The following is an 18297-nucleotide window of genomic DNA, read 5'->3' on the forward strand; positions in this document are numbered from 1 at the left end:
GCGTCATCTCATGTTGGTCTGGAGCTTTTCAAATGGTCTGAGGAAACACGGGAGTTGATGAGCATTTTTAAGAGAAGTGTTTGCCTGCACCATCTTTAGAGCATTGGCAGCACAGCTGGACTCTCCTGGGCAGTCTGCTCTGAGGTAGAAACATACACATTGCATGAAGGAAACAGAATAAGTGTTGTGCAGTGGTAGGAAGAAGAGAGCCCTCAGAGCTCTGAGGAGAGAGTGCAGAGCAGGAGAGCATGGGAGAACCAAGAGCAGTTCCACACCACCTCGCTGTGTGAGACCCAGCTCATCCTTCTGAGATACTTCTCACCCAGGAGACTGGATACAGTTGTATTTAACTTAAGGGCACTCTGAAGGTCATGTTTCCAGATCTGCAAATTGCCCGGGTGGCTGCAGACAGGTCGCTTACACCCCTGAGCACCACGTCTCTGTATTTACCAGGAGAAAAGCAGCGCTGTCCTCTTTTATGGATACTGGGATTGTGAAAATCTCAGTTTTACAGAGATGTCATAAATACCAAAGGCATGAACCAAACAGCCGTGGCTCTGAGCTCAGAGGCAGTGCTCTGAGGCTGAGGAAGGGATGGCGGGTATGGCCTGGGCAGCTCCAGCTGCAGTTGATTGAGTGAGTCACAAGAGGAACGAGGCTGAGCAGCTAATTGGCAGCAAGCACAAGAAGCCCAGGGTTAGCCAAGCAGCTGAAGAACACAGGGAAAGTCTGGGAATGAGGGCTCTGAGTGCTGCGGCTGGCCAGCACCAGCATCGGAGGCTGCTCTGAACCCTCAGGGGGTGGCTGCGTTGGGTTTGGTGGCAGTCCTTCCACTTTCAGATGCAAAGCACGGAGCCCCGGGGCTGTTTGGTTTTCAGTGAGTTGAAATGAACGTTTACTTGCTGATAAAGGAGCCAAAACGCTGCCGGCAGCCAGAGGCCAGCACCAGCACCGCTCTGCGGCTGCCTGCCTCACCCCCTTGCCTGCTGACTCACAGGGAGGTGGGAGCAGCTCTGTACATCATCTTTCAGGCGTGTGCTGCTTTCTCAGCAATGCCGTGCTCAGCCCTGGCTCTGGCTCTACAGTGTTAGCGTTTTTATAGGACCGGGATAGAATTCATCAACAGGATGAGCCTATGGGGTAGTGTAGTCCCTGCTTTGGTGAGCTTGTGGCACGGCTGGCCCTGGCTGTATGGACGCTCATTACCTGGTGAAAGCTCTCCTTCCATGCTTAGAAGGTGAAAATGGCTCCCACACACTGGCGTCCACGCACCCTCACAGCCTCCTTCCGCACAGATCGCCTCGATACGCGGGCCTACCTGGAAGGTCTTGCCTTTGAAGACACACTGTTGCAGTTAATTACAGCAGGGCCCATGTTGTGCAATGGGGGCCTGGTGCCGCAGCCCCACCCTGCTGCTGGCCTGGGCGTGTTAGGAAGGCGTCAGCGCCCGCGTGGCAGCGGGCTGCAGGCAGGGCGTAGGTATGGGCCGGGGCACGGGGGCAGGGGGTGAGTAAGTACTGCTTGCACAGCAGTTCAGAAAGTGTTTGTTAGGACAAACTGCCGCAGAAGATTCTGCTTCAAGGACTAAATGATCTGACATAGCGGCTGGGCTGTTTCTTAGATGAACTGTAAGTGCTCGAGCGCCCTTTTCCCAGTGTTCTGTGCTCACAGTTGTGCTTTTTCGATCCTAAAACTGCGCCCTGACTTTCACTTTTGCTAGGATCTTTCCTGCGCGGCTTTAATCAGATGAAAAGCGTGGGTTGTAGTTTAATGTTCTGTAGGCTGAAGAAGATTTTTGGAAACGAAACAGAGGGCACCCATTTCTCCACGTTATTCACTTTTCCAGTGTGATTACAGCCGCCGTGTGTCAGCTTTTATATAAAATACAGCCACAAATAGGCTTACCCATCCCCGTACGTTTAGAAGTGATTCAGGTTTCATCTCTTGCTTCGCATTCCTGGTGTCTGACGCAGGCATGTGGTATCCATCCTACTGCACAGCAATCAGCGCTCTCGAAAACATCTGGGGTCGACTGCTAGCGTGCTTTGAGGCTGAGCACTGCGAGATAAGAGAGTAATTTTTCCCTTTTTGGCCTCTTGCAGTTTCCAACTCTGCTAAATGGTCACATCCCAGTGCCGCTCCCCAGTCTGGACGGAGCCTCTTCTCCAGTACTGCTTTCACCGAACGCCCAGAAATCCTGATGGTGCCTCACGCGTTAAGGACGTTTGGTGGATTTAACACTTCATTCCTATGGGCTAGTTTATTCCTGTGTCATGAGAAGGACATCGTGAAACCCTCTGTTACTTTGGTTTGCACTTTTCATTACATGGATAGTCTACTTTTATTACGTTAGTGTTTTTAAACAGTGTTTATATATAAAAGTATATATAAATCTGTTTTGCATTAAATGAATTATAATTTTTTTATATCATAGCTCTCAAGTGTTGAACACTTCTGTTGTTGATGAAGTACTTTTCCGTAATGGATTGCAACAATGTATCTAATAAGGATGTGAAGCTTCTTTTTAATACCTTTTTCTGCCTATTACGCATTGTGCTTGTGTAAACTATAACCGGCTGTGCCTTCTTTTGCATAATGTCATGTAAATGATTTATATATTTTCTAGTATTAAGATGAAAAGTTGAAAGACAAAACTAGTATTGAGCAGCCCTACGGTAGGATGTCAGTATTTTCTCCACGGATAGGCCATACGATGCAGCGTATTCATGTAACTTTGTATTAAGTGCTTTCAAGTTGTATAAAAATAGCCTTATACTTTTTCTTTGCTGAAGTGAAAAATGTAATACACGTTACAGTCAGGAGATGTGTTCGGGAGTAACAAAGCCACATTTACACATGAATTCGTCTGTGGAATTGCAGCAGGGAAGAACCAAGCCGCGTGTACTCGTGAGACATTGCCAGCATTTGAAAGTCCTTCTGTCGGAAAGGAGACATGGCTCAGAATTTGTCTGGCCCATATGTCTTACGAAGCATCAGCGCTGCAGCTGGAAAGCCTGCAGGTAGCCTGTCCTCCCACAGTGAGGATCACTCCCACCAGTTCCCCGGTGCTTTGTTTCGACGTGCCAAGTGCCTTCTACCACTTCCCTGGAAGGATCCTTCTTGCTAATGGCTCAAGGGTCACATTTCCCCTTCCCCCGCAGCTGGAGAAGTTAGAGGACTGCAAATGTCTGCTGCTTGTCAAGAGGCATACTGTACTGTGCACATCTGGCATGTTTATGTAGAAACATCTCAATTCTGGATGAAAAAGAGCAGCACTGTGTTACCATATACTTGCAATTTGAACTTAGTAGGTATGTCCTCTGCCTTGAGGTGATGGCTGAGTCATCTAAATGCCAGGTTAGGATGAGGCCAGACTTCCTGGCACCGCAGATACTAATCTTGGCAGGGCTCGTGCAAATCATCCCGTTTTCTGAGGCGGCTAAATTGGGTTGAATGCTGTTTTGCTACTAGGTCTTTCAGATGAGACCTCCCGAAACCAAACCAAAATGAGAATCACGTTTGCTCCAGGTCAGTAGAGCCTCTGCCTTATTTCCTGGCCAAGCAGCTGGTCGCAAGTCTGTGTGTTTTGAAACCTATGCAGTGAGTTGTCTGCTGATTCTCTGCTTGGATGCATTTCATTGATGATGTGTGTAGCTAATTGTAAAGTGCTTTTGGATCCTTCAAACTGAAAGGTGCTAAATAAACATTTTATTACTGCATCTCTGATGTTGAAAAGCCATTTTTGGGGCAGAGGAATTCTGGCAAGAGTAAACAGGAATTTTCCTGGGGCTCCTCAGTTTCACTCGGAATAATTACCTGAATCAAAAACCTCTGCATCTACATGCAACACCAGTGCTGATAACCAGTGCAATTAGATGCAAGATGTAAGGAAAAAGAACAAAACAACAGCGCTGTCATTTGTTTGATTCAGTGTTGTAAGAGCTCCGAGAGGAACCATCCCAAACCAGAAGATGCAGCATGTATGTGTGAAGGATAATTTTATACTAACTAAAACCAGAACAGATTGGAAGAAAAGGCAGCATATAACTAATGGAGTTGGCTGGTCTAGCACAGATTACATCACAAGGATTTGCAGATGAGACATTCCCTTTTCAACAGCAGCTAAGTGCAGTAACTGAAAGTTACACGGAAGCAGCTGTTCACACTCCAGAGCCAACTCTCTTCTCTCAATTTTAGGAAAGCAGAAAAGCCCACTTCAGTACTCTCACTTGACATATACCAGTACAGTTGTTAATGGGTGAGCAAGGCATAAAGATGAAGCTCTTCTCACTGCTCAGTTATTCATGAAAATTTAGTCTTTCAATCAATAAAGATACTGAATACCACACTGAGGAAAAGAGACAGATGATTAAAAATGAGAGGAGAAAGTAGGTAACAGAAGAGACTCTTGAAAGACGAAGCATCCAGGTTCTCATTGCTTTGTTTCTTCCAAGGTTTTACTGTTAATGAGGCAGAATTGTTCTTTCAAAAAAGCTCAACATGAAATGAAACTACACACAGCACCAGCCCTACTCTCAGCCTGCAATTCTGTGGCACTGGGGGATGCATCCAGGTACAAGGAGTATTTCCAAGGCAGGGAAAGCAGTGATGGGTGATAAACTACAGAAACATTGGAAATGTCCCTGTTACGTCAACATAGAACAATTTGTTTTGTCTGAGTAAAAGTAGCTCCACGGGGCAGATGCTTGCCAACCTGGAAACAATCAACAAGATGAGTGTTTAAAGGTGAGACAGCCATTAGAACAAGCAATGGGATTTAACAGGCCGAGTTTCTGCACTGAGAGGCTGTGTGATCTTGTGCCTGTAGGAAGCATCTTCCGAAGCCATCGTGGCCAGCAAATAAATTTAGAAAAGGCACAGTAAGTAAAGTAGACTTTTTTGCATGTAAAGGCATCACTGATCCCTTCTGATCTCGAAGTTGTCTACAGATCCTTTGTGATATACACAGGTCACTCAGATGTAAGCATACCTCTACAATGCTACAACTTTTGAAATCCCTTTTCACCTCTTTTAGTTTAATTGTAGCTGCTCTTTTCCAGCTAATACATAAGTGCTCAGCCTACACAGATGGAGCACAAGCCTATTTCTTGAGGGCAAAGAGATTGACAGCATTAGTGAGGAGGAACATAAATTTATTTAAATGAGAAAAAGAGAATGAACCTGAGGCAACAACTCTGGAGCAAGCAGTGCCACGGCCTGCCCAGCAGGGTATCTGTGAACAGCTTCTTACAGGAGAGGTCTCTAGGAGGTATGACTGCAATTTCTTCCCCTGAGAGATTCCCATCAGTTCATTTCACGTTCACTCCGCAGTAATTGCATAGGGATAAATGCAACCTTAATTATTCCTAATCTATCTCCAGGCCAGCTTCCACCTTTTGCAGATTAAGGAAGAGGACATGGAAAAGTGGGAAAAAAATTAAGCCTTTGAAAAAATGAGCTTGAGGTGTGAAGAGGAGCTGTGCGGGGCCTGGAGGGAGGTGTTCTGCAAGAGCATGTTGGAAAGGGGATAGAGAAGTGCATCCTCCCAGGTTTGCAATCCACAGCATCTCTGTCAGCAAGAAGATCCCACTGTAACAATGAAGGAGGAATAATTTGTTTCAAGGTATGGCCTGAGAGCCAAGCAAGACTTGCGTTTCATTAGGAGGATCATAAAAGCAATCTGCTTCGGCAGGACTGCTTCTTAACTGATTTTGGAGGATGCAGCCAGGATGAGAAATGGAGCAGTTATTTACATCAGTAAGTCTGTGCACGTGTGCGTAATCACATCTTAAGTTGGCTCAGAAATCACAGGACTTAAATGAGTTACGGCATTTCAGAGAGCACATGAAAATAATGGAAAAATGTATGTACGCGCTTTTCCACTGACATCAATCTTCCTGGTTAATGAGGGAAAGGCAGTACAGGCTAGTGAAAAACATGGAAGATTAAAAAAATCTGGAATAGCAGAACTCTAAACCCAGTCCTGCCAACAAAAACTTCCACAGCAACCTACAACAAGAGATTGGTCTCCGCAACTAAACTGCGCAGGCAAGGCCATGTATCTACTAAGTCTATCATACTTTCCAAAATCAAACCTGAGCTAATTAGCTAAACACCCGTGCAGTGTTTCCATTCTGTTTTACAGCCTGTGCTTGTTCTCATGTCAAGCTTTTAAATTAGTTGCTGGTGAGATACAAGTGCTGACCCTTGTGGGCCACAGAGCAGCAGTAGATCTCTACCAGTCCAGTCTGTGGAAGGGGGGGGGGGAGGGGGGAAGTGTAGAAAGGAAGCCCAAAGTTAAATTCATAAAGATCCTGCATTTGTTTCATAAAGATCTAAACATCACAAAAAGGAAAAAAGGGTACTGAAATGCACGAACAAGGAACGAAAAATAATTTAATCTCTGCCTTTCAGTGACAAAATGAACACATCCGGGACACGTTGTCCAACTAAGGTGTGATTTTTCTCAGTGTTGCCATAGGCTACAGCTCTGCATTTCCATACCCTAATTTGTTTGGATTTCTTTCAAGTCTGACTTGCATTCTGGGTATTTCTTGGTTTTGTAATACTTAGCTTGTGGATATTTACAACATACCTTTCATATATTTTGTCCTCAATAACCGAATGCATTCTTAACCTTAATTCCATCTTAACATTGTGCTTTTATTGAATCGAAAAACTCGCGCAAACAAGCAAGCAGCCCCAAGAATGCTACCTTGCAGCTTTTCAAATGATTTGCAGATACAAAGTACGCTGATTCTTTAATAATTGTTTATTTTAAGTTTTATTGCCCAATTCAGGGATACACTCTGGCTACTTAATGCTGTGGTAAAGCAGCACAAAAATAACACAGCTGTGCTGAGATGCATGTTTCACTAGAGCATTGCCGTGCAGCTGGGTTGTTCCCTTCCATTTCTCACTCTTTCCCAGCCTATAAATCCCCATCCTCCACCCACCCTTTCTCCCCTTCAGCCCTCACCTGCCATGAGCACACAACCTCCTACCACCTGCTTCTTTCTGGTCTCCAAAGCCACCTTCTTCCTACACACGCACCTCACCCTTTCTACCTCTGGGTAGATGGGATACAACGGGTATCTTCTACAGATAATTATTTTAGATCAGCGACAACTTGCAGGCCATTTCTCCTTAACTGATCACCCATCTTCAGGCAGGGGATGACACCCCAGATCTTAACAGTCAACTACTTTTACAGAGCATCTGCCTGGTTTTCATCGTGGCTGAGGTTGTCCCCAAATGATCAGGACTCCCTGCATTCCCAGCGACAGTGAAACCAAGCCTGCAGTGCCTGATGCTGTCAGACAGGTGACAGAATGCTGAATTACACCAAAACAACGTCAGAGAAGTGCCCAGTGACTTCAGACTCACTCACTATTGCCCCAAACGGGCATCTGCCACTCAATTGTCTCTGTTGATGCAGGAATTATGGACCCAAAAAAAAAAAAGACTCCAACAAAACTGGCTTGTCCGCAGATGCCAAGTTGCATTCTTTAAAGCTACCTCCCAATGAAGCAAACCAATTCACTTGTAGGTCCTTTGAAAAATCTCTACGTATGCAGAATGCTCTAATTTTATGGAATACCTTTTCACCTGTAACAACAAACCCGAATGCCTACTTAAAATGGACACCTCCTTCTGTTAGCTGCAGCTGATCCCCTTCCAAATTTGTTAATGCACTTCATTTTACCAGTTAAACCTTTAAGTCCTTTACTCATTAGCATCACATTATCATTGTTCTTTTATGACCTAGAAAATATTATTGTGTTCTAGAAATGCTAAACCCCACATTTATTCACAATGAACATTAACTCTATATCGTCACTACTTCTGTAGAAAAAAAAAGCTGTTTTTCAGATACTTCTTCCTTCAACACCATCACATCTACAGCGTATCTCCTACAAAGTTAATCAGTATAAAATCTAGATCAGATCCGTATCAACTATAAAAAATATATTAACAACTATTTCAGGACAAAGGTTTCTCATTGGTGCCAAATCTGCCTCTGACACACACACACACGATGCTCCCACTGCTATCAGCGAGACCAATCCATGTATCCCAGACACATATCACCTCCCTAGAGCTAGGCAAGACTTACGAACCCAGGTGACATGCAGGACTTGACTGCTCGTAATTAGACTATGGACCATGATTATGGTACGATCCTGAACAGCCTCGATTGCAGGTGAGTCATGCCACCTTCACTGCCACTACTTCTTTGTTGCAAGAATTCGTAAGCAGCTCAAGTTAAACCGCTGACTCCCAAAGCACATGGATCTAGCTAAGTTTCCAACAATGCCCCAGGAACTGCAAGTTCACTTAGTCTGTATTTTTAACAACACAGGGCCTTTGTTATCATAAATTTCAAAACAAAACCAAAGAATTCCACATAATATTTATACTTTCAAAAGTACAATATTAATACAGGTCGGTCAGTTAGAAATAACAGCAGTTTGTTAGGTCTACAAGATTTAACGTAAAACCGGTTTACAAATGCTGAAAAGCAGTAGTGGTCCAATAGTCACCATTACACGTGAATTCCTCTCTTTCAGAAAATAAAAAAAGAAAATCCCAATTCAAATTTACCAGTATCGATGAAATATTAATAAAACACCCCCAAACATGCCACGATCACTATTCACAAATAAAGTTAAAATGAAATATACAAAAATTCACTTAATACTGTTAAATAACAATAAACTACAAGATTTCCTGAACAGAAATGGTAGGACCCCTGAATGTTTTACAGTGAATGTCAGGAAAAATTAAGTTACCTATGACTATTTTCATGATATACCAGCCAAAGATTTACATGACCATTTCAAAATATACCAATAAAGATTTACAGTCTCTTTAAGATGCACTAAACAAATAGGTTCATAAAGGTGAACACAAATGCTTAAAAATACTGTAACCATCACCAAGGGTGTACTTATGATACTCACTGAGATGCATAAGCATAGTAGTAACATGTTTACTATCTCTGGTAAACAGATAACACCTAAGATCTGAAAAACTCTCTAAGTTCCCATTTTAAAGGTTTTTCTAGCATAGTGAGTTCTTATCAAGTACAAACTTGCATCTTTCCAGTTGATTTCAAGTGAATAATGCACAAATGGGAGAGAAACGAGGTGGGAAAACATCACATTATTCCCATATTCTTGTAATTAGTCGTCCCGTTCCTCTGTAATGAAAAGATTCAAAATTTCAAAAGTAAGTCAGGGTCCAACATGTATGAATCTTTTTTTTTTTTCTTTTTTTTTTTCTTTTTTTTTTTTCTACTATTTGTATTCCTAAGTTAAAAACAAGGTAAAAAAAGTCATTGCTTCTGCAAGTCATTGCTTCTGCCAGGCCCAATATGCACAACAACGTGCAAATATCTTATGCTGGAGTAAGCCTGACAAAATTTATCATCCAGTCTCCATGCTCTAATTCATCAATAACTAGTATAGGATCTGAGAGCAAATAACAGTTACTTTTCACTTGTTTGAATCAACTTTCACACCATGTGCTTTTCAAAAACATAATATGCATTATAATTTTTTAACTATTTCAACACATACTTTCAATGTTAAATAAGGAATTAAGTGCCATGAACTCAGAGCATTAAAGATGGTTCACCTATAGCCAAGCAAAGCTATGCTTACATTCCAGGAAACACTGCAGTTTACGAAATACAAAAAAACCCCGCAGCAGTAGAACATTTTATGAAGAGAAACAGATGCATTCACATATTATAAAGCCACTGCAACTTCTTCAGGCATGGAACTGTTGTGTTAACTATACAGACAGTAGTTATTTAGCAGCAATGATTCCGCAATAAATAATGCACTGTGTTTCTCAGTCCTGCACAAAAATTGCAGCTACAGTTACATCAACAGCTGTAACCTACTGGCTCTAGTGGCAGAGGAGACCTTAAAACCAACTGTACAAAAAATTGTCACACTGTGACAACAAATATAAAAACATAATCTGCAGGTTGGAAATAAAAAGACTCCACTGTGAAGAGGACAGTGTAGACAAACTGCGATTCCAAGTCCACCAAAAGAGAGCACTGCCTTCAGATCCAAGTCCTTGATTGAGAGGATAGGCTTGGGCTTGACTCTGGACTGCCCACTTTAAAAAAGCATGCTCTGCCTTCTGTTCTTCCCATGTCCTACAACAGAACGTGGACCATGGTGAGAAACTTAAACATTCGCACAACAGCATTCAATCACTATTCTTCTGTCCTTCTATATCAAGACAACAGCCTTTCCTTCTGCCTTTTGCAACCACTGCAGGATTTTTTTTTTTAATTTTTATTTATTTATTTATTTTCTCCTACCTGCATTCATTGAACTAGCAAGCAACTTACTTACAAGCAAGTATGAGAAAATATTCATCTTTCCATACCTGTCTCTGGGTAAGTGGAATTTCGAAAGCCAGGGTCTTTCTGTAGCTGAATCTCTTTTAGACTGAATATTGAAACACCTGGAATGTAAGAAATAAATTATTTTATATTCAAACATAGCAATGCTTTAACTGAGCAAATTCTATTCTTAATTTAGCAGTTTCTGTGTAAAATATCCCTTTTCTATTTGCACATTTAAGTCAATATACGCTGGTCATCTGTAACAGATAATGAGTTTTTCATTGAGTTCTTGTGAGTTAATTCTGATAGATAGCTAGGGTTCATAGAGCTGCTTGCTCACTCTGGGAATGAGGAAAGATTAGAAGCAAGAAAACTTGTGGACTGAGGTTAGAACTGTATAATAAGGGAAGGAGAAGCCGAAGAAGAGAGAAAGAAAAGAGAACAAAACAAGCAATGCAAAGGCAATCACTTGTCACCTCTCATGTGCAGAACAGTGCCTGGCCAGTTCCTATGCAAGAGATGGTTAATTTCCCCAACAACTCCCCTGCCCTTTCTCCTATTTATTGCTGAGCAGGACGTTCTGTGGCATGGAATATCTCTTTACTTAACTGAGGTAATCTGTCTCACATATCCCCTCACTTTCACTTTTTACACATCCTCCCATCCCCAATCTTGGAGAAACTGAGAAACAGAAAAGGCCTCAATGCTGTGTAAATAAAACACTGGTGTGTTATCAGCAATGTTTTTGTGACAAATACATAAAACATAACACCATACAAGCTGCTATAACAAAAACTAACTCCATCCCACCAAGATCCAGTACAGTAATACAGTCAGCTTTCATGTATTATCTCAACAATATTCTGCTACTTTACTACTCTTCTTACTTTCAGGCAAAGTGTGTATCCTTGTTCCAAGACTCCTGAAGTATGCATGTTTCATGGCCTCTTCTGCCGAAATTCTCTTCTTTGATTCATACTATTAACATAAAAGGATGTGTATTGGTTTTCATTAAAGAATTCTTTGCAGTAAGTCATTTGATCAAAGGAAGAGTTCAACTTGCTCAAATCTTTCCTACCAACTCATGGGGACATCTTTATTTTCTTCACTTTTATTTCACACATGAAACACCTAGCATATGCTGTCTAGATTAGGATTATCAACACACATGCATGGTTGACAAAATACTTTGAAAAAGAAATTGCTATAAATGGATACAAATAAAAAATATATTTTTTTAGAGTTGTAACACTGATTAGGTTATATATTAAATGGCTGCGAAATGCTATTACAAGAGATCACAAAAGTTTTCTACTTCAGATGGACTATGCTATGGCATTTTGCATAAGAAGAAACTCTAACAACATGGTCTTATATGGGCACTGAAACCTTGTGTTTGGCACATTTGGATAAAGATGCAGACATTAAAAAAGGTGCACACAACTAAGAACAAAGTTTAGACAGCAACTGCAAGTGCTGTTCAACACAACATGCAAATAGTTGAAGACCTGATACAAAATGGCTGCAAAACAGGGTAACCTAACTCCTAATACACTAATGCTTTTTAACACAGTGAAGCTACAGGACTTCTCCAACTATTCAAACACTTAACAGTCAGTCCTCCATCTTGCTTCCCCTCCTTTTGCTTCAGGATCTTTTTTAATGCAGATTCAAAGATTAAAGCCACATACTACTTTACCTTCTGAATACAGACAGTTTGAAAGATCAAAGAGTACCCTTACATCTTAGTATCTGCTTCTCTACTGGTAAGAGAAGTCTGTCTTTACAGAAACACAGCATCTGTATTCAAAAATCCTGCTTAAATATAAGTTCAAAAGTGCTTCAGTTTTTCAGAGAATGGCTAACACAGAACTTTACAGATTTTACATTTTTACTAACAGTAATCAGAGAAAAAATTGCCTCTGGCAATAAAAAATTCCACCACCAACAAAAACTACAACCAAAATCATCAGCTTTTAAATTCCTACAACATACAGCCTCATACTTATTCTTCCCATATCTGTATCCACTCCAGACTCAGCAGCATGCTTCACTTCAACTTAACATCTGACAATTGCTATGCTTGCAATACATGGTTTTTTAAACATAATATATTAATATTCTAAACTTGCACATATTTAAAGTAAAGCCACAAACACATCTTACTTGAAGGAACTTTGCTATCAATTCAATCCCTTCAGTGTCTAGCCTAAAAAGAAAAATATTAAAAAAAAATTAGAACAGTCGTTGAACTATTTACAAAAGCCAATCTGCAAAGTAACTGATTTCATTAAATGATATTACAACTAAAATTAAATTTAAACATAACAATGTTTTCATCTGAACAACTTTTTTGATTGTGAATATGTATACACACAAGCAGCAGTATCTCAGAACAAGGCTATCTGGAAAATACTGGGAACAGAAAACTCTTGAGCTCTGCATTGTGGTTTAGTAGGTCAACCCAGGTCATTTACTGGAAGGACACAATGTTAGATCTTTCTCTTCTGAGTCACTAAAAATGTGTTAGGCTTTGTTATACAGTTTATTTATAATCTCTGTGCTGTTAACAATACTGATGCAGACCCTGCAAATTCTTCATAACATTTTAGAATGATTTCAAGAGACTGCTCAAGGAAACCTTGCCATTTTAACAATGAGCCTATTATATAGCAGAGGAGAACTTGAAAGTACTGAGTGAATACTCCCACTATGCAGGCATTATTAACGGGATTTTATAGTTCTATAGGTCATTATGTAGCTTTGGTGCCTTGAGTGATATTTGACAAAGTAAGCACAGAGTACCAGGATTATGCTTTGCATTATCTGCTCACAGTAACACAACTAGTGTATCATATTTGGAAGTTTGTTCACACATTTACAAATATTCAAAGACATAGGGATGCATACATTCTGTTAGTAAAAAACAAAGTACCTTGGTGCATGGTTGATAAGGGGTTGTGGTTTATATTTGGGAAAGTTGTAGTTTCTAAATTCATCACTGGAAGAAATGCCTGGCCATGTTTCTTGACATGGGGTTCCTGTATTTAAAAGAAGCAACAAATTAAACTTTGAAAACAAAACACACCAAATTGTAGAAGAAACAACTACATAAATAAGCACTTAATCCTGTAATTTGAACAGGAAAAGAGAAGGCAATGCTGTACAAGTTCATCTACGCACTCAGCTTGATAATTTTCATCAAGAATACAGTCATTCACCTTAAATACAATGGAACATAAAATGCCTTTTTTTTTTTTTTAAAGATATACAGTTCTCACAGAAAGAGCATTTAGAAGAATAAACTTACAGCCCTGACAGTACTGCTAGAAACACATATTTACCCAGAAGCCTGAAAATTAAGTGCAGTTCATCTTCAACAGTTGAACCCGGGAAGAGAGGCCTTCCTGATGCCATTTCAAAAAATATGCATCCAACACCCCTTTACAGAAACACAAAGGTAAATCAGAAAAAAAAAGCAATTTTCGGTTCCTAAAGTCTTCTGTAACTTAGATCTTAAACATAAGCAAATTATTAATTAAACACATGTTGCTATTAAAAAAACAGTTTTGAAAGAAGATATACATCGACAAAAGAACTGCCAAAGACCAAATGTACCCTCAGATGTCAAGTTAGTCAATTGTATTGTAGCTCACAGTAAATACCATGCATTATGTGTGAATTTTTTTCCCTAGAAATGTCAGCCTGATGCACGTTAACTCGAAGTTATTAAGCATTCAGAATTTCTCCGAAACCTAACTTGGTTGCAGGCTTCTAAAATTCAAAGAATTAGTATTTGAATGCTACTATATAGTAATGAAGAGTTGGCATCTTTTCAGCTGGAGAGAGAATAAAACTTAAAACTTGACAAAGTTGCACAAACCACATGTCAATTTGAGTTGAATACTCTGAAGATCCGAGGAGAACATCAGGTGGTCTGTACCATAACGTGACAACTTCATTGGAATAGGTCTTTGTAGGAACAGATTTTGCTCTAGCCAATCCTTGATAAAAAAGAAAATAAAGGGGTAATGTGCTGCTTTTATGCAATACTGCTTTGCTTAAATCTCATTCTGCATGGAATTAACAAAGGATTTTTACGAGAGAAATCAACCTTAATATACCCATTAAATACCTTTCGAATTATATTCAATTAAAGAGTCCTAATTTCTGTCATTTGTCTCCCAGTATGTGCATTAACATAATGGAAAGTGTTCTAAAGCATAGAAGATAAGTGAGCAGATCAAAACCTGCACTAATTCTATACATTACATCAAAACAACAAAGCATTATATCAACATAGCATCATATCAACATAGCATTGTCCCTCATGATCTGTGAAACCCCTTGTGGCACACAACTTTTTAAGGACTTTCCTGACATAAAAAATAAAAGGAAACAGTGAAGGTCATGCTCTACTGCAAGTGCTCACTGGAAATCCCAAAAGGACTTGGTGTACCACTCAAGTGATAGAGCAACACCTAACAATATCATATGAAGACAGACCTTTTCTCTGGCTCACTTTGGTTATTCCTATGCTTTGGAGTTACCATGGAGCATGAGCAAAAAGAACTTGAGCTCCAACTTAAGGATGTGACTAAGTGCCAATTTCAAAGCAGTAAGACTAATTTCAAACCTCAAACAACAGTCTGATCTATGAGTACATTTTCTAATATCCTTTACATCACAGACAGCAAATTTCTTCCCTACACATCCTGACTGGAGAACGTGCCTTTCTCTGGTTTCTGAGATACAGCAACAGTAATAAGGACAAGGTCCTGAATCCCAGCCTACTAAACTGATAGGGATGTACAAAAAAGATTAATTAATACACTTCCTAGGTTCATATTCCCAGTGTTCACAGTGCAAATGTGCAAATACACATTCCCAGTTTCAAAGATTTCAAAGGTCAATATAGTTTACATTCAGTAATTTCCCAATGCTGAATAAAGAAAATATGTATTACAGAAGAATTCCAGTCCATACCAAAGTCTGCTAGCTTCAGTTCTCCTTTCTCATTAATTAGTAGATTTTGTGGCTTCAGATCTCGATGTAGCACCTTTCTCCTATGACAGTATGCCAAACCACGAAGAATTTGGTATAAAAATAGCTACAAAAGAGAACATTTAAATAAATAAGACCATAAACATTAATCTTCAGATTACATTAACTATAGAAGTCTACTTGGGCACTGTAGAGTTAAGTCGCTGTACTGTAAGCAAGACAAAAATACTTCTCAAGAAGTGAATTAACTTTCCATATGAGCACACTCTTGAGTATCAGATTTAAAATCCTTTTATGCTAATGTACTGCTTTTCCATGATACTTTACAACAAAGATTTTGAGAGATATGTTCTGCATAATTGAAGAGAATCACAGGGCTATTTATTTTTTTAAGCATTTACCAACGCTGTTTCCCACACTCATGTCTTTAAAGGTAACTGTCTCTGACTATACTCAAGTTACTTTCTGCCACAGGATCCCTTATTAAAATGCAGCTCAGCACTCTTTCCATCCAACTGTGCGACACTGTGTAAAGAATATTTTGGCAGACTACTGGAAAAATACAACAGGATTCACAAGCTCATGAAATGTGGAGAAATGAAAATTACTAACACAACCCCACTGCCTCTGGCATTTATATTCATCCCCTCACCTTGATACACACAGGTTTGTTTTGGTCCTTTGCAAAAGCCAGCCAGCCAAGCAACTCCAGTCATACATATTAATGCTGCATATATGTAGACTTAAGGGTACTAAGGGATGAAGAAAGGTTTAGCCAAGGTAGACAAAGCTGTTTACTTTATCACTGCAGTTTCTGTAGGTATAAAAAGTCTGAATTTGAACACGAGACTTCTGGGTAGCTTTTGCCAGCATCAATTTTTATATGACCATTTCCTAACATTTCAGCTTATTTTTGTATCAGGTAACACTAAAAATTCTTTTTTCTCTAAGCTGGACAAATACACAGCAGGTGTAGTTTACATGCATCTGTTCTCAGTCTGCTTACCTTAAAGAAAAAATGAAATTTGTAGTGATTTAATCTCTCTTCCTTTTTTTGAAGAGAAGAGAAATCAAATAGCTTCGTTCAAGCCTATTTTGTTGCAAGGGTAGCCACTCCCACATGGTATTACCAGACCTGCTGTAGGCATTGATAACCATTCCTAGCGTGCACTGAGACAGCAAGGGCTGGTCAAGAGGGTAATGCAGATTATTTTACAGTAATTGTGGATCTTCCTGACAGTTGGCATGGATTTTTCTTTAAATTCACAGGACAATACACACAAGCTCATAATTTTGTTTCAAACAGCAGTATTTGCTGAGATCTCACACATTTTTTTTATTATACATCCTCATTTTGTTACAACTCAGAAATATAAAATGTGACAGAAAGGGTGACAAGGAAGTCTGTAGAATAATAATAATAAACCCAACTGCCACAGTTAACACATCAACTCTTTGAAAGGTAGATAAGAACAGGCAAGGGGAAATGGTTTGAAGATGAGGGAGGGAAGATTTGGGTTGGACGTCAGGGGGAAGTTCTTTAGAGAGAGAGTGGTGAGGTGCTGGAACAGGCTGCCCAGAGAGGTTGTGGATGCCCCATCCCTGGAGGTGTTCAAGGCCAGATTGGATGGGGCCCTGGGCAGCCTGGTCTAGCATTAGGTGGGATGGTTGGTGGCCCTGAGTGTGGCAGGGGGGTTGGAGATTCATGATCCTCAAGGTCCCTTCCAACTCTGGCCATTCTGTGATTCTGTTGTATTCTAAGCATTTACAGCTACCATAGTTAAGCAGCTGTTTTGGTGCCAGAGGTACTGACCGTATCAGTATAGTCTTAGGACGCAGTTTAAACCTCAGACAAACATGGAAAAACAGTTTTCTCTACATAGCTCAGGTTATCACAAGCAGATTCTACCTGAACTCTTAACTGTGCACTCCTTTAAGCAGCCAGCTTCCCATTTACAGTTCTTTTTTACTTTTTCTGCTCAAAGCACTATTTCTTAACTTCTATTTAATTGAAAACACAAGCTTAATTATGTTTTATATTGTCTCTCTAAGTAGATATGAATTAAATAATTTCTTTTCACAGATTCTCAAAGGAAGCAACAGATTAGGCCAGGAGGATTTTTTTTTCCCTAGGAGTATTTACTGTGACAACAGAACAAAAGAAAAACCTAACCAGTGTCTAAGCTAAACCCCATATGCAATTCAACACAGTACAGATTTCTCAACATGCACCTAAGCCAAAAACATGGATGACAACTCTACTGGTATGTATAAGAAATCCATCATTTCTCATTATTTGGAACAGTGACTTGTGAATGAAATTTGCGCTGTGCACTGCTGTCTAAGAATAAAAGTAGCTTTCCCATCTCATCTGTGAACTCATGGTTCTGTTCAGTAGGATCACAGATTACAATCAATATTTCTCAAGAGGCATGAAAGACTTTCTCAGGTATGCTTATTATACAAGTACTAACCCTTATACGAATTACGTAGAGCTTAATTAAGCTGCTTTGAAGGTACAGTACAGCAGAGGTTGCAAGCCAGCAAGTCAATACTGTGTTAACCTTCTCTGAAACTTAATTCAAGTTAGTATCTTCCTCTCTTTGGAATCTTGCTCATAAAGCTGTAGTATTTAAAAACATAAACAGATATCCTAGATTTCCAAATGACAAACTGCTTTTAGAAGAGACATTTGAAACTGAATCAGTCTCACCAGGCCAGATTTGGAACTGAGCCATGGGACCCAGCCGCAGCTACAGTTAAAAGTGACTGTCAATTAAATCTTAATAAAATAATTTTATTGCTAATGGAGAGGAGAATTTAATGTTAAAAACAAATTAAAGCATCTTTCTTGTGTTACAGACAGTAACACAGGAATCCAAACCCGCTATAATGACTGAGGTCACATTTTCCTTGCTGAGTAC

At 40.0% G+C, this 18297-nt stretch overlaps 2 protein-coding genes across 5 annotated transcripts in view; one reads left to right on the forward strand and one right to left on the reverse strand.

The window, feature by feature from the left end:
* ELK3 (ETS transcription factor ELK3) overlaps positions 1-3719 on the forward strand; it is a 33242-nt gene extending 29523 nt beyond the window's left edge. The window contains exon 5 of the mRNA XM_031600428.2: positions 2103-3719. Coding sequence (XP_031456288.1) covers positions 2103-2201 — 99 coding nt within the window. The 3' untranslated portion in view covers positions 2202-3719. The remainder of the gene's footprint in view (positions 1-2102) is intronic.
* Positions 3720-8401: 4682 nt separating this feature from the next.
* CDK17 (cyclin dependent kinase 17) overlaps positions 8402-18297 on the reverse strand; it is an 88378-nt gene continuing 78482 nt past the window's right edge. For all 4 annotated transcript variants that reach the window (XM_090140096.1, XM_031600427.2, XM_090140098.1 and 1 more), the window contains 8 exons: positions 15356-15479; positions 14253-14373; positions 13714-13811; positions 13305-13410; positions 12536-12578; positions 11257-11347; positions 10411-10488; positions 8402-10174 (listed from right to left, as the gene is read on the reverse strand). In XM_090140096.1, coding sequence (XP_089996222.1) covers positions 10137-10174; positions 10411-10488; positions 11257-11347; positions 12536-12578; positions 13305-13410; positions 13714-13811; positions 14253-14373; positions 15356-15479 — 699 coding nt within the window. In that variant the 3' untranslated portion in view covers positions 8402-10136. The remainder of the gene's footprint in view (positions 10175-10410; positions 10489-11256; positions 11348-12535; positions 12579-13304; positions 13411-13713; positions 13812-14252; positions 14374-15355; positions 15480-18297) is intronic.

Source organism: Phasianus colchicus, chromosome 1 (genome assembly GCF_987193195.1).
Source record: "Phasianus colchicus chromosome 1, bPhaCol1.hap1.1, whole genome shotgun sequence".
NCBI lineage: Eukaryota > Metazoa > Chordata > Aves > Galliformes > Phasianidae > Phasianus > Phasianus colchicus.